The following is a 15,825-nucleotide window of genomic DNA, read 5'->3' as shown; positions in this document are numbered from 1 at the left end:
TAAAGATCCTTTGATAAATTTTCTCTTGAAAAACAGAACTCTGTTTCTTCAGACATTCTTTTAGATCTTCTGTAGAAATTGCAGAACTGTTTTCTTCAGAAATGTCATATATTTGGTAATTCATATCTTCTGGTCCTAAAATAATCCCCACAGTTGGTTCTCTAATGCCAGTAGGATTTCTTGTGGTTTCACAAGATGGAGAATACATCATTTCATATTCTTTACACATGTCTTCTGAGAGCTCTGTATTGCCCTCAGTCTGAGGCCCTGATGTGGCTGCTGTTTCATGCCAAGAGCTTTCAGTTTTGTGAGTTACAGGAGTGGCATCAGGATTTCAAGGAGGAATTTCTTGACATACTTTGACATTAGGATTTAAACCAGCCCCTTTGGATGGCACCTGCTCTACAAAGAGCAACATGTTTTCCTCCACCCAGACCAGTCGTTCCTGCCACCGCTACTGCAACTGGCTAGAATAAAATCTTTTCTTGGCCAGTAATCTACCAAAAAACTGAAGGTCATCCTTTGTACTGCACAGTAGTTAAATGTGATTATTGTTTGTTTGACTCTTTATGAAGAGAAGGCTAAAAAACTGCTTCTTCTTTAAAGGAAAATTGGACTCAGGCTTAACTTTCTTACTTATTAGTCTGGAAACTCCACAAAAATGGGCTTTTCTCTGGATTTAGATTTAAAATGACCCATGACAGGTGGCTGAGGAGGACTCTGTATGAACTACAGAAGCCTGTGGCAAGCTATAGTGTGGTTCTCCTTCAGTGTGGTGGCTCTCATACTGAGTCCTCTAAAGCCAGAATGTTGGAGTCATTACAAGAGAGCTTGACTTCCATTCGTGTGTGGGGCTAAGCCACAGTGGCTGCTACACCCACAGCTAAGCTGTCACTCAGGGCCAGTAGCAGGCATTTCAGTAGGCTATTGTGTAGACTACTGCAGCAGCAGTAGTTTTCCTGGGGAGTCCAGGAAAACAATGATGCAGTGGGGTTTCATGTTCCTTGTCCTAGTCTCTCCTAAGTAAACCTGAGGCCAATGTGGCTCTGGTTATCTTGTGAGTCTATACACAGACAGCAGCTCTGGGGGAGGGGACTTAGCCCTTAACTGTCCTTAGACATCTCTCTCATGGTACGTCTGTCTCATTAACCATCATATCCCCACTATACAGCATGGTGTGACATGTGATAGAAACTCAATATGTTTGTTTTTAAAAACTGACAATGGACCGAAAAAAATTAATAAATTTAATTACCATTTTGGAAGTCTTTGTAAACATTCATTAAATCAGGGTATTCCATCCTGTTGATTTCACTGAATAATGCTTCCAGAACTTCCATGTCAAATTTCTTCTCCAGTTCATTGAGAACTTTGTATATCACTTGACTTACAGGTATTAGGCTTTTAAAAGACTCTTGACAATCCTTAAAAAAATATTGAAGGGAGAAAGTTTAAATACAAGCTTCCAAGTTATAGAAGAGCCCTAGAAAGTAATCTTATAGGGGCTGGTGAGATGGCTCAATGGAATAAGCACTTCCCTGGCAAGCGTAAGGGCCTGAGTTGTTCAAGCCCCGGTTCCACCAAAAAAAAAAAAAAGAAAAAAAGAAAGTAATCTTATAGTCAATACATTTCAATTTCCCTATATAGGTATTTTCTTGTGTACACCTTTAGAATGTTTATTCATTTGTATAGCTACTAAATTGAACAAGTAAATATTTCCTTAAAAATACTGACTTGTGGGCCTGGGTGACAGCTTGGCAGTCTAAGCACCTGCCTGGCAAGAGCAAGGACCCAGGTTAGATCCCCAGGACTGCATGCTGTGCAAGCCCTGGAACCCCAAGCATGCTGAGCTGGCCACCAAAACCGGGCATGGTGGTGCACACCTGTAATCCCAGTGCTGCGGAGGCTTACACAGGAGGATCATTATGAGTCTGAGCTGCATAATGAGACCCTGTACAAGATAAACAAAAGATTTAAAAAAAATACTGATTTGTGAAGTGGGGCATAGTGATATATGCCCGAAATGAAACCCTAACACTTCAGGAGGTTCAGGCAGGAGAACTGTGAGTTTGAGCCCAATGTGGGCAACTGACTTTGCAAGACTATCTCAAAATAAAAAACATAAAGGAGTTGGAGCCACAGCACACTGTGAAGCTTTTAGTTTCAATTCTCAGTAGCAAAAAAAGAAAAACAAACAAGAACAACAAAGTATCAGTGAGTCTGAGCTCTTCCTGATTTACACTACATGTGTGGAGTGATCTTAAAGGTTACAGTGAACTCAAGGTTATGTGGGTGATAGCCTAAAGCCAGGACGCTCTGGGAACAGCCTTAGTACATCACACTGGCTGGGCCTGAGGGGCTGAAGGAAATTAGGTGACCATTTTCTCTCTTGCAGTGAACCTGACCACGAGAAAGTAGGCTTATAGGACCAAAGAAAGATCCATTGTTGAGAATTTCCATTAGGGTCTATTGGTAAAATTTACCCAAATCTTAACCAGAAGTCTAGAAGTGCAGTGGGAAAAAATAGTAGAAGGAGATGTAAAAAAATGTTATAGAAAGCATGTTATATATGCTCTGTGGATTGCATTTAAAGAAGCTCAGTAAGATTATTCATCAATCCATTAAAATTATTTTTAACATTTAGTTTATGTTACATTGGGTTGCATGGGTTACCATGTATAAAATCTACAAGACATCACACAGCAACAGAGTACACCCATTTGTGACCTGGGTTATCTCTAGCACCAGTTACCTGGCCCCAAAAGGTACTCTGGGATAACAGTCCTTCCATTAGAACCAGGGAATATCTGATGTTCTCCTTTTCTACCTTTCAGGAGTATTTACAGAAATATGAGAGAAGTACAGAATAATAGGAGATGCATCAGTCAGCTAAACGTATCCTGAAGTTTGAGTCTTCTGCATAAAAACATGAGTTCATTAGGAGCTTGCTTACCAAGTTGTGCCACAACAAATTTCACTTACTTCATACATTTTGTTGGTGATCAGCTCACGGTCACGGAGAGCCTCGAGGAAAGGAAATGACTTCTTTATTGCATAGGAAATAAGTACTTTGCGTTCTCTGAAGCATCTGAGGACAATCTTCATAGGGTCCTCTGCATCTTGGGCATCTGGGACTGTCCTAGAGGAAAAGGGTATAAAAGTGGTCATCAAGATTCTAAGGTGCGTGTAAGAGCTGCAGGATTTTATATGTTGATAGGCTGTGAGGAACCAACATATATAAAATAGGTGCTCCTGAGCAGAGTTACCTAAATATCAAATCATTTTTTTTTTTTTTTTTTTTTTGGAGGTAGGGAGGCAGAATCAGGGATTGAACTCAGACCCTTCTGCTTGCCAGGCAAACACTTATTCTACTGAGCCATCTCCCGGGCCCCCTGAGAGTTACCTAAATAAATGGAATTGAAGCAATAAACAAATGTGTCATACTACGAAGTTATGAATAACTTATATGTAGTATAGGACTTTAAATGTCCAGTCTGTTCTCGCCAAAGCCAATTAGAAAGATATTTGTCACCTAGATGTTATTAAGATTGTTTGAACTAAAGTATTTAATGTCTAAAAAATTAAATTCCTAAAAAATTGAGAAGAATTTAGTTAAATATAAATTCCTACAAAATAAGGCAATAAGATACACTAAAATAAAAATGAGATTCAACCTTGAAAAATGTATCTTAATTAGCAATTAAGAGAAAATAAATCTTGGAAAGACTAAAAGTAAAATGTCCCTCTTTGAGCTGCAGTTGTAAAGAGAGAAATATCATCCTACACTATAACATTAATTCAAAAATATATACTATAATTTAACAGCAATGATGCTGTTATGCTTTGTGTCTAGGTGATCCCCCAAAGCCTCATGCAGTCATGGGTAGTTTCCAAAGTTTGTGATGAATTCATGATCCAATGCTGGGATAATAGGTATGATTGCTCCCCAACCCTGGGGCGAGTATTCTGCATTACAATGTGAGCAGGACAGAGAGGCTTTCTAGAAGCCACAGCCATACCTCTCTTTTCTTTTTGCTGTTTTCCACCAATGTATGCAGGCTTCTTTCTGTTTTATGCCACTCAGGCTTGGAGCCAACCAGGTATGGACTGGGGCCTCCACTAACTGTGAGCTAAACAGACCTTTTCTTCCTTCATTTTAGGTGTCAGGTATTTCACCCCAGCAATGTGAGAAAGATAACCAAGACAGAATTTGGTACCAGAGAAGTGGGGTCATTGCTGTGACTGCTTGATCATGTGGTTTAAGAGCCTGTAGGAATGGCTTATAGAAAGAGATAGAAAGGGCTTGGAGATGTCACCTCAAGAGAAGCACTAGAATACCATAAGCTGTTCTGTATGGCAGATTCTGGCCAGAGCTCAGAAGACCAGAAGCCTGATAGAAATCCTGCCTATAAAGACCAGGCTGGGAGGTTTCTTCTGGGAAGAAGGACTGAATTGGTTGTTGGACTCGAGGTGATATGTGTTATGGCTTGGCAGAAAGTTTGTCTACATTTTTCTCATGTTCAGAGAATTTGCCTGAGACTGAGATTAAACACAGCAGACTGGTTAATCTTGCAAAGGAAATTTCAAGGCAGTCAAATGTTGAGGCAGTGGCATGGTTATTGTTGAGAGGTTTCAGTCAGATTTGTGTTGAGAATCATTATCAAAGAATCCAGCAGGATAATTTAAAAGGTGAGTTTGGCCAGAAAGGAAACTCCAATAAAGATGTGGTCTACAATGATAGAGCTGAAAGGATCTCCATGGCTGAGAAGGAACAGGAGAATAGAAGGGTAGCCTGAGGGCAGCAGAGGAGGTAGCATGTCTCCACTCTTTGCAGCCTCAGAACTGCAAGGGTGAGGGACTTTGCACTGAGAAAAAAGCCACAGAGCACCATGTTCCAGAATGGTGGCAGTGGCCACACCAGCTTCGAGAATGGCAACGGCACTGAGAATTTGTTCCTCAGAGTCTGGTTCAGAGTTATCGGAAATCCAGGCACTCGACCCCTACAGAGGAGAAAGAGAGAAGACAGCCTGGCTACTGCTCCAGCTGGCAGCAGACCTTGGCATCATCCATGTGGTGTTGGTTTTAGGTGCAGATAAAATGCAGGAGTTCTGAGGTTAAGAAGGCTTCCATCTTGATTTCAGAAGGCTTAGGAAACCAGGCAACATGCCCCTGAGAGGATAGTGTGTGAAGCAGAGAGTGAGAAGCTTAACATGCTGTGGAAATTTGGAAAAGCCAGGATCATAGATCATCTAAGAGAAGCTGCAGGGAGGGAGCAAAATTGGCCTAAGAGAGAAGCCAAGAGTGCTACCATTAAGAGTGCCATAGGGGCAGAGCCACATGGAGCTCACACTTTGCCACAGATTGCTTTGGATGTTCCACATGGAACTACAGGACTTAATGTTTGCCCTTCTGGATTCTGGGCTTGTGCTGGTCTCAATGACTTATATCCCCTTTTTGTATCTTTTGGAATGGTAATGTTTTTCTTGTGCCTTTGAATGCTAGAATTGTTTCACTTTTCATTTGTATAGGGGCTCACAGCTAAGAGTTTGCCTTAGATCTTGGAGGAGACTTGGGACTTGGACTTTTCAGCAATGCTGAAACTGTAGGACTTTGGCAACTCTTAGAGATGGACTAAAATGCCTCTAGGTGACCCCCCCCACCAAAGCCTCATGCAGTCATGGGACAGCTTCTAAAGTTTGTAATGTATTCAGGATCCAATGCTGGGATTGTGGATGAGTGCTATGCCTGCCCTGGGGTGGGTAATTTATATTACAGAGTGTGTGTGTGTGTGTGTGTGTGTGTGTGTGTGTGTGTGTGTAGAAGCCAGAGCTGCTGTCACTCCCTTTGCTTTTTGCTGTTTTCCACCACCATGATTGGCTGCCCTCTTCCTTGTACAACTCTGCCTAGGAGCCAGCTGAATATGGACCAAAACCTCCACAAACTGTGAGCTAAATAAACCTTTCCTTCCTTAATTTTGAGTGTCAGGTATTTCATCCCAGCAATGAGAGAAAAGTAACCAAGACAGATTCTATGATAAATACAAATTGAGAATTTCCAAGAATGTTGATGAAATTTCCTATGGAATCTGGTTCTGATTTGTGTTAATATAATTCTATACCATTGTTATATATAGTAAATCTTTTTGGGCACTTGAATTTCAGAAATTACTGTTGTTTCCTGTGAACATGATTTTAAATCTGAGCCTAAAATCTTGATTAATAGTTAAAGAGTTTATTGCTCTAATAATATTTTAAGCAACATCTTGGTAGTTGTACGCAAGTGCTCTACCACTGAGCTATTGACCCAGACTATAGTTATAAGTTTTATGAAAACTGAAATCTGTCTTTGACTAACCAAAAGAGAACCATGGACAATTCCCAATGCTCAACCACAAGGAATTATAATGATGATGATGATGATAATAATAATAATAATACCAAATTATTATTTTGAAATTCTGTAAAATAAATTTCTGGTCAGAGATTAGATTAAAACAGACATTTGTCCTCTTTTTTGTTAAAAATAAGTTATTTCACTGATAACAGAATTTAGCTTAAGGATGACAAAGACAATGGCAGAGGACAATGAAAGAATGAGAGTTTTTAACCAAAATCTATAAGATAAAAATAGAAGCAGTCAGGGGAATCCCAATTGCAGTTGGAAGTAGAGGAATCTTCCAGAAGTCAGCAAAGAAGCCAGAAGGGCTGAGCAACATGGAAGAAGGAGCAGAGACAGGTGAAAAGCTGGTGTGTCATCTGAGTGTAGAACAGAACCATGTGCCTCAGTCCCTTCAGCCATAAGTGGCACAGGTAGGCCACACATCCTCCTAGGGACAAACTGCTGTCATCTCCATGTGCTAATCTTGCTGGTACTGGATTTCACGTAAGAGGAAAAATGTGTCTTTTGTGCTATTGTGTCTGGCTTTGTTTTCTCATCACCAATGTGGTCATATTTAGTGGTAGCCTGCTTCCTGTCATTTTTCAGTGGTGTTCCACTGTGTGGACATAGCAGTTGGTGTACTTACTTTCTTTTGATGGGCTTGGATTCATTCTAAGTTGGGATTGGTATCAGTAAAGCTTCTGTTCTTGTATGAGTGTTTTGGGGCCAGAGGTTTTCATTTCTCTTGGGTAAATATCTGGGAGCTGGATTATGTAGGAATATATTCAACTATTTCAGAACTTTCCAAACTTTTTTCAAAGATGATTAGACTTTCTAATGTTTGCCATTCTTGTGTGTGTGTGTGTGATATAATTTCTTGTTTTAGCTCCAGTTTGTATTTCTCTAATGACTAATGATGTTGAACACATTTTCATGTTTTTTTTTTTTTTAGCAATTTTTAAATCTTCCTTTGTGATCTAGGCCCATTTATATGATTGGTTTATCTTTTACTTACCTATGTATAAGTATTTGTAATGAATAGAAATATTTTTCTGATTTGTGTATTGTAGATACTTTCCCTCATATTTAGCTTACTTTGTATTTTAACTGTCTTTAATGAGAATTTTAAATTTTGATGAAGTTCAATCTATCATATTTTTTTCTATGCTTAATGACTTTAGTATTTAAGAAATCTATCTCTTTTTAAAATATGCACAAATTCATTTACAATGTTTATAACTTTGGTCTGTTTCTGGACTTTTGTTCTGTCTCTTCTTATGTCAATACCATTTTGAATTGAGTGCTACAGTTTAAAGAAAGTTTTGAAGTCAATTAGGAAGAACTGTCTTAGGTTTTCCTTGTCACTAGTTTCCTACATAACTTTAGAATCAGTGAGTATCTATAAGAAAAGCCTTCTGGATTTAGACTGGGTTCCCACTGAACATGCAGACAAATTTGGTGAGAAGTGGCACCCTAATATTATTGAGCTTACAGTCTGTTAATATTACATATAGCTCTCCATTTGTCTTCTTTTCAGTTTTCGTAGTAGTTACGTACATCTTTGATTAAACTTATCCCTAGTTATTTTATTGGTTTTGGTGGTACTTCATATAGTAGTGGATTTAAATTGCTTGGTATGATTGCATGGAAATAGAATTTGTTTGAGAAATATTAACTATTGATGTGTGACCTCGGTAAATCCACCAAAGTATTGATAAGTTTTTGTCTGGCTTCTAAGAAAATAACTATGTCATCACCAAATAGACTATTTTACTTTTTCCCTCAACAGTTAATGCCTCCTCTTATCTTATTTTTCATGTTAGGTATTGAAATAACATCGTGCTAGTGGGAAGAGTGGGCTTCTTTGCCTTGTTTTCAATCATAAGAAAAAAAGCGTTCACTAAGTGCAATGCTGCACATGTACAGGCATCATGCATGTGCCGTCCTGTACCATATAAAGACATTTCAGTCGAGGGCCAACAAAATAGCTCAGTGGTCTAAAGCGCCTGCTTAGGCAAGCTTAGACGAGTGTGCAGGGACCATGACTAGATCCCTGGCACCACATGCTGCGTCAGCCCTGCCCCCAGGGTGGGCTGAGCTAGCCACAAACACACACACAAAAAGAAAAAAAGAAAAAAGAAAAAAAAAGAAAGAAAGAAAAAGAAAAGAAAAAGAAAAAAAGATATTTCACTTGATAATGGGCTCAGCACATAATGGTGGGCTTGTAAGTTATATCTCCTAGTTACTACTGTTCTCGGTTGTCTAAATGTAGTACACTCTGTGGTTTTCACACACAACAGCATGGCCTTCCTTGGAACTCATCCCTCTGGTTAGCAGCGCATCATTATTTATATACATATCTGGCAAGTTTTTAAATCAGGCAGAGGAAAATCTTATCTGTTCCTAGTTTGCTGAAAGTTACATCAGGAACTGATGTTGACTATTATCAAATGCATGTACTGAAATATCTGTATTCTTTTCCCTCCAATTCAACATATTGAATAACATTGGTTGATTTCCAGAGCCTTCTCTTAAGTAGGCAAAGATAACCACTGGTCAGGAGACAGATGAGGCAATGCTCCGGTATAAGAAAGAAGGAAGGAAAGCGGGCAGGCAGGCAGGCAGGCAGGCAGGCAAGCAGGCAAGCAGAAGAGAGGAAGGCAGTAAGGAAAGAAATAAAGATGCACATAAACTTTCAAATTCTATAATAAACTTATAATGTGGGCAGATCAGAAAAGGAAGTTTTTCAAGTATGGAAAACTTGAACAATGTGGCTTCAAATCTAATACTAACAATTACAGAAAGAGGTTAAACAATGATTTTGAAACATAGATTGGGGGCCGGGGAGATGGCTCAGTAGAATAAGCGCTTGCCTGGCAAGCACAAGGACCTGAGTTCAATCCCCGGTTCCACAAAAAAAAAAGAAAAAAAAAAAAAAGAAACATAAATTGAGTGAAGCCTTAGGAAACACTGGAAAAATAAGAATAAAGTGCAAATACAGTTTGCAGTTTTGAAGGAAAACGAGATGGAGTTGTAAACAGAAAAAATAAGTATGAAAAGTATTTATAACACTGTTAGTGTAAAAATATTAAAATGCATAAAACAAAAAAATGTAGAATTCAGCCAAAGACAAAGTAAAATTGGTTAATGTCAAAGATAGATTAGTTGTGGCATGCAGCTGCAAAACAAAATGCAAGAATGTATCAATCTCAAAGCAAAATCCAAAATTCTCCCAGCATATATATGTATATGGTAGAATAGTTATATTACTGACCTCTTTTAGTTCACTGAAGAAATGGTTTGTGCTTGTATTATCAACTATGCATAACTATATCTTGTAATCTGAGCAACTAATTTGAAGATAGCAATATATATTAACCATTGTTTATCTCTTATTATCTTGTTTTGAAATTCTGTTGTCTTTTTCTTTTGTCTGTCTAAAATAAAATTTTAAAAAAATCTCAGAAAAAATTATCACAAACTAAACACAGATGGAAAGAAAAGGCTTATGCACACCTACCCACAGGTTTATAGTAAATTAGAGTGAATGTTGCATCAGAGCAAATTTGCATACAAAGCCACTAGTGTGACTTATGAAAAGATCCATCACACAAGTCTCTAAAGTTTGCTTTTTAATTACTGAATACTTAGTCCTTGCTTTGAAAGCAATAGACAATATGATGTATTACTTATTCTAAAAAATTTTATAAATCTGAGGTGTGTGCCATTGCCAGTTATGATTAAAACTTTTTGAGAAATATACAATCTTCCTGCAAGACTTTAGGGGCCGGGGAGATAGCTCAGTGGGATAAGCACTTGACTGGCAAACGCAAGGATCTGAGTTCAATCCCCGGTTCTGAAAAAAAAAAAAAAAAAGACTTTAAATTTTCCTACATATCGTCACAGTCCAATATGCCCCCTTCACTTCAAAACAGTCATTTAATCCACCTGCACAGAAGTCTGTAAGAATGATTTATTATTCAGTTGCATTTATTAAAAGCAGAGAATACATCATTTCTCCTCTACTCTTGAAATATGCACCAACAGTGATTATAACCTTGGCCACAGAAGAAGCCAATAACTTGTAATCAGTAGATGTTACATGGCCCTCATATTAAATAAAATAAATTATGCAATAAAACACTATGCCACATCAAAGATGAAATTAAACAGCAAATATTACATTACAATATGAAGTCATTTAAATAAAAACACATAGATGCTTACACTTACGGCTATTGCTTTCTGTGTATTTTAGAAGCTTTCGCTAATGTAAGAGAATACGAATAATTTTTATAAATGCCAAAATGGTGTAGAACACTGTAAGTCATACGATTGCATTCATAAAAACACTAAAGATCTAATAAAACCTTGTAAGAAGTATGTAACCATTTCCAAAGGAACATGAATAAAAATAGACACTGAATTAGCTTTTTACTGTGAACAAAATGCTCGACAGAAATAACTTGAGTGAAAAAATCATGACTGTATTCTATGGCTGGCTCCCTCCCAGCCAGGAACATCATGGTGGGAAGATGTGACAATAAAAAGTGGCTCATCTCTCGGCAGCCAGGAAGCAAGGGGAAGGGCACAAGCCAAACAGGAAGGGGCCGGGTACCAGGCTGTCCCACAGGCTGACCCGTTACCTACCTAGACACACCCAGAGGCGAGCTTTGCTAGTCTTTTAGGACTCTTTCAAACCAGTCCAATTAGGAATACATTTTATCATATTGTGTCCTTTGTCAACTTGACAACTAAATACATTTCTTCAAATTGTATTTAATCTCCAAACAAATATAACAAGGTCTTAATTCAAATACCATCAAATAGCAATGCTGGACATAACCCAAAGCTCCTTAATTTCTTCTGGAATGACTCAACAGTTAGAGCAGCGATGGTGACACTTCTAGAGCTTTCAGTGACAACAAATAACCCACCGCGGCACACACGCCATGCGTTTGTCACCACTGAGTCAGAGCAATACTCAAAGGCCCAAGCCCCCAGCTTGTGCAATATCCTATCCCCAAACTGTTAGAAGCGCCAGTCACATAGTTGCCATTCCAGTATTTATGTTATGTTTTATTCTTAGTAATTCTTTACTATCATGGAAACTTTTTCTTAGTTGAATTGTTTTGAAATATCTTTTTTATTTAATCAATATTTAATTAATGTTATGAATATTGTTTAATCTTAATTTCTGTTTTAAGATTTATACTGTATCTTTGACTTACAATCTACTTCTAAGACATGGTATGATATTTGCTCCGACTATTAGAAACTTTAAAAATGTATATTTCCATTTTCCATTGACTTTTTAAAAAATTACAACCCCAAAAGCATAATATACAAAAGAATAAATTGGTAAACTGGAAGTCAAGAAAATGTAAATGATTTTGTGCTTCAAAGGACATCATTAAGATAATGGCAAGGCTAATCACACTCGTCTGGCCGAATTCTAATAAACAACTTGCATCCACATAAGCAAGCAATTCTTACAACTCCATAAGAAGGCAGACTGCACAATAGCGGGTAAGGGATCTGAGTAGACGTCTCTCCAGAGACTCTCGTGGAAGATAAAGCAAGTGTGAAAAGATGTTCAACCTCTGTAGTCATTACTGAAAAAGCAAATGCAAGCCACCACAGATACTGGTACATATATTTTTGAATGACAAAGCAACAAGTGTCAGCAAGGCCGGGCATTTATATATTGCTGGGGAGTACACAAAATGGCCCACTGAAAATGTTTTAAGGTAATGTTTTAAAAGTTGAACATAATGCTACCCTATGATCCAACAATTCACCCCAAGTGTCCTCCTAGAAGTGAAAACAAATAGCCACACAGACTTACATGAAAATATTCTTGGCAGCATTTTTAATCACCCCAAAGTGGAAATAATCCAAATGTCTATCAGCTCGTGAGTGAATAAATAAAACTTTTAGATCCAGACTAAAAAAGTTCCATTTAGCAAATAAAAATGAAAGAAATGGTAATATTACATTCTATAATAAGGGTGAACTTCAAAAATAGAACACTCAATTAAGCCAGATGCAAAGGATCACATAATATATAACTCCATTCATATTAAATATCCATAAAAAGGCAATTTATAGGAACAGAAAACATTTCAGTACCTGCCTTGGTCCACAGGTTCAGAACAAGAACTGACTGCAAATAAAAATGAGGGGATTTGGGAGGTGAACAACAAGAAAGTTCTAACTTACATTGTGGCGAGGTTCTGTAAATGTACTTAAAAACACTAAATTAGGGGAGATGGCTCAGTGGAATAAGCACTTCCCTGGCAAGCGCAAGGGCCTGAGCTCAATCCCCAGCTCTGCAAAAAACAAAAAAACACACACTAAATTATATATTCAAAACAGGTGATTTTATAGCACATAAATTTTACTCCCTTAAAGCTGTTAAAAAATAACAGTGGTGCTTACAGCTGAATGGACGCAGTTGAAGAGTAAGTTGCTAGACCAGTTTCTTTCTGGTATGCAGGTATGAACGAAATAGGAAAATGTGAAAAAACAAAAAGCATGTTGCATAATCACCCTGGTGACAGCTCTCTGCTCCTGTGCGTAGCTGTACCCTCCCAGAGTGCCCAGCAGTGGGTCTGCACGGCTGCAGAGGGAAGCTCCTGGCTCCAGCTGGCAGGGAGCATGCTTAGCCACTGCACCCAGCTCGGGCTCCTGGCTGGCAGTCCAGAGGTCCAGCCCAGCCACAGAACCCAGCCTGCCACCTACCTGGGGAGGCAGTCAGGCTGCAGGCCCTGCCTAATCTCAGAGCACAGCCTCTCGCTCCACCCAACTAAGTGGCCCAATCACAATCCTGGCTGCCCTCAGAGCCTCACGGGTACCCCCATCTGGGCAGGGAGTCAAAGTGGCGACCTGCCTAACAATAAAGCATACCTCCGGCCTGACAAACCAGAGAGCTCTGACAGTGACCTTCCCAGCCTGAGAACCCAGTCCATGCCAGCACCTGCACAGAGGGCCCAGGCAATGACCCTGCCTAACTGCAGAATCATCCTCCAGCCTCTACGACCAAAAGGCACATGCTGTGAGTTTGCGCAGCTGATGACCGCTGTGAGCAGTAAAACCCAGCAACCTCTTCCTGCTGTGGGGCACAGCTTGTTGTCCAACAGCCAAGGCTATCGCCTTGTTGGGTTGCTAGGCACCGCCTGCAACACTGCCTAGGCACACAGCTGATTGCAAAGCACATCCTGTAGGCTCCCATCGAAGTTACCAGTGCATGCCTTCCCCAACTGTGGGCACAGTCTGTGACACTGTCCAGGAAGCCAGGAAGATGACACCAATCTGACTAAAGAGCCCAGACTATAGCAAGCACCAATTTTAAACACAGCTAGAGGTCCTGCCCAACCTAGAGATCAAGAGGAACTTCAACTGACCTTAGAGCCCAGCCAGCACTGCCATCCCAGCGTGGACCCAGCCAGTAGGCCAACTGAAGTCTGGAGCTTACACTACGCCCAAGCACAAAGCATTACTGAGGCCCAACAGTAAAGCCTACTATAAGCCCTGCACAGTCAGAGAGCCCAGTCTGTAGTCCTTCCTGACAATGGGGCTAGCCAGCCTCCATGTCCACCCAGAGATATCAGTCAAAGGCCTCATACCACCTATCAGCATGGGTCCCTGCCAAACTTGAGACCTTAATACAAAGTCTTACTTTTAGAAGCCATGAGCTAACCAATCCAGAACCTTAGGCTACCTGACTGGCAAAGGTGCTTTCTTGCCAAAGCAAACCTGTGAAAGCTGGGAGAGATTATTGCTGCCTGAAATGAATAGGCATTGCTGTCAGGATATGAGAATTATGGATAATCAGAAAAAAATTAAATAATGCCAAGTAAAAAAACTACCATGTAACTAATTCCAATGAAACAGAGATTATGAACTAAGAATACAGAATAATCTTCAGTGAACTATAAGAAAACATAGGAAGAAAATAATACATGAACAAAGGAGAACTTCAACAAACAAATATAAACCATAAAAATTTGAGAGATGATGAATATAATGATTGAAATGAAAAATCCAATAAGAAGCTTCAAAAGATGACTAGGTCCAGAAAAAAAAAAAAATCAGTGAACCTGAAGACAGGTTACTTGAAATTATCAAGAGGATCAAAAATAAAAATAAATAAACAAAATAAAATGAGCGTATAAAGCATGTGGACAGAAAAAATGAGTAGAACTGCTATTGAAAGAAATTATCTCACAAGGGCTGGCTAAATAGCTCAGCGGATTAAAGCACCTGAAAACAGGCACAGGAGCCGGGGGTTCAATCCCCAGGCCTGCTGTACCAGCCCCACCCTTGGGGCACGCTGAGATGGCAATTGAGACTGGGCGCAGTGGTGCGCACACCTGTAATCCCAGATTTTTGGAGGATGTACACAGGTGGATTACTACGAGTCCAATCTGCTAGTGAGACCCTGAACACCCTGTAGACTCTTCCCTACAATAAAAAAAAAAGAAGAAAGAGAAAGAAGAAAAAGAAAAGAAATTATCTCACAAATACAACATCTCACTGTGTCTCACAAATATATAGTTACTATATTTCAGTTTGAATAAGAAGCCACAGCTTAAAGCTCCCCAAGTTGGGGGAGAAAATGAACTTGCAGCTTCAAGAAACCCAAAGGTCCTAAAATAGGTTGAACTCGAGAAGTGTACAAGAAGCTTTAGAGTAAATTGTTAAAAGTCACAGAAACAAAGAGAATTTTGAAAACAGCAATGTCAAAGAGGAAGCCAAATGAGACATTTAAAAGGATAAACTGGCATCTCTCTGTACTGTCCAGGCTGCTCTTGAATTCACGAGCCCAGCTGACCATCCTGCCTTGGCTTCCCAAGTATCAGCGCCTGCAGGCAGGCTCCATTGCTCCATTGAAAGATATCTTGAGACAGATGAAAATGGAGACACAAATTGCCAAAATTTGCTTCTATGAAACAACTAACTCTAAGAGAAAAATTTATGCCTATAAATACTTTTATTAAGGTAAAAACAAAGTTATCAAATGAGTGGCCTAATTTGATATCACAAAGAACTAAAAATTAAGAACAAACTAAGCCCAAAGCTAGCAGAGGTAAGCAAAAGCAAAAATCAGACCATAAATAAATGAGAGAATAAACAGTTGAAAAGATCTATGGAACTAAGAGTTGCTTCTTTCAAAGATAAACATAATTGACAAAATTTTAGCTACACTCATAAAGAAAAATGAAAGCTATCAAAGTTAAAAACGAAGGAGAAAATATTAAACAGATACCACAGATTCTATAGGTCACAAAAATCTCTGATAAACAATTACACACCAGGGGCTGGTGAGATGGCTCAGTGGTCTAAAGCACCTACTTACAACAAGCTTAGCAAAGCACAGGGACAGAGGTTCAATCCCCCAGCACCACATGCCAGCCAGCCCCGCCCCCTGGTGGGCTAAGGTGG

The 15,825-nt window shown here is 39.3% G+C and overlaps 1 protein-coding gene across 1 annotated transcript in view; it reads right to left on the bottom strand.

Annotated features, from left to right (window-relative positions):
• Positions 1-15,825, bottom strand: part of Sp100 (SP100 nuclear antigen) — a 94,508-nt gene that overhangs the window by 53,435 nt on the left and 25,248 nt on the right. The window contains exons 2-3 of the mRNA XM_023722059.1: positions 2,983-3,139; positions 1,256-1,424 (exon numbers count right to left, since the gene is read on the bottom strand). Of these exons, the coding sequence (XP_023577827.1) occupies positions 1,256-1,424; positions 2,983-3,139 (326 nt within the window). The remainder of the gene's footprint in view (positions 1-1,255; positions 1,425-2,982; positions 3,140-15,825) is intronic.

The sequence above is a fragment of the Octodon degus genome, unplaced genomic scaffold (assembly GCF_000260255.1).
Source record: "Octodon degus isolate 3935 unplaced genomic scaffold, OctDeg1.0 scaffold00089, whole genome shotgun sequence".
NCBI lineage: Eukaryota > Metazoa > Chordata > Mammalia > Rodentia > Octodontidae > Octodon > Octodon degus.
The sequence above is the reverse complement of the archived record's forward strand: the minus strand, read 5'-3'. Positions and strand labels throughout refer to the sequence as shown.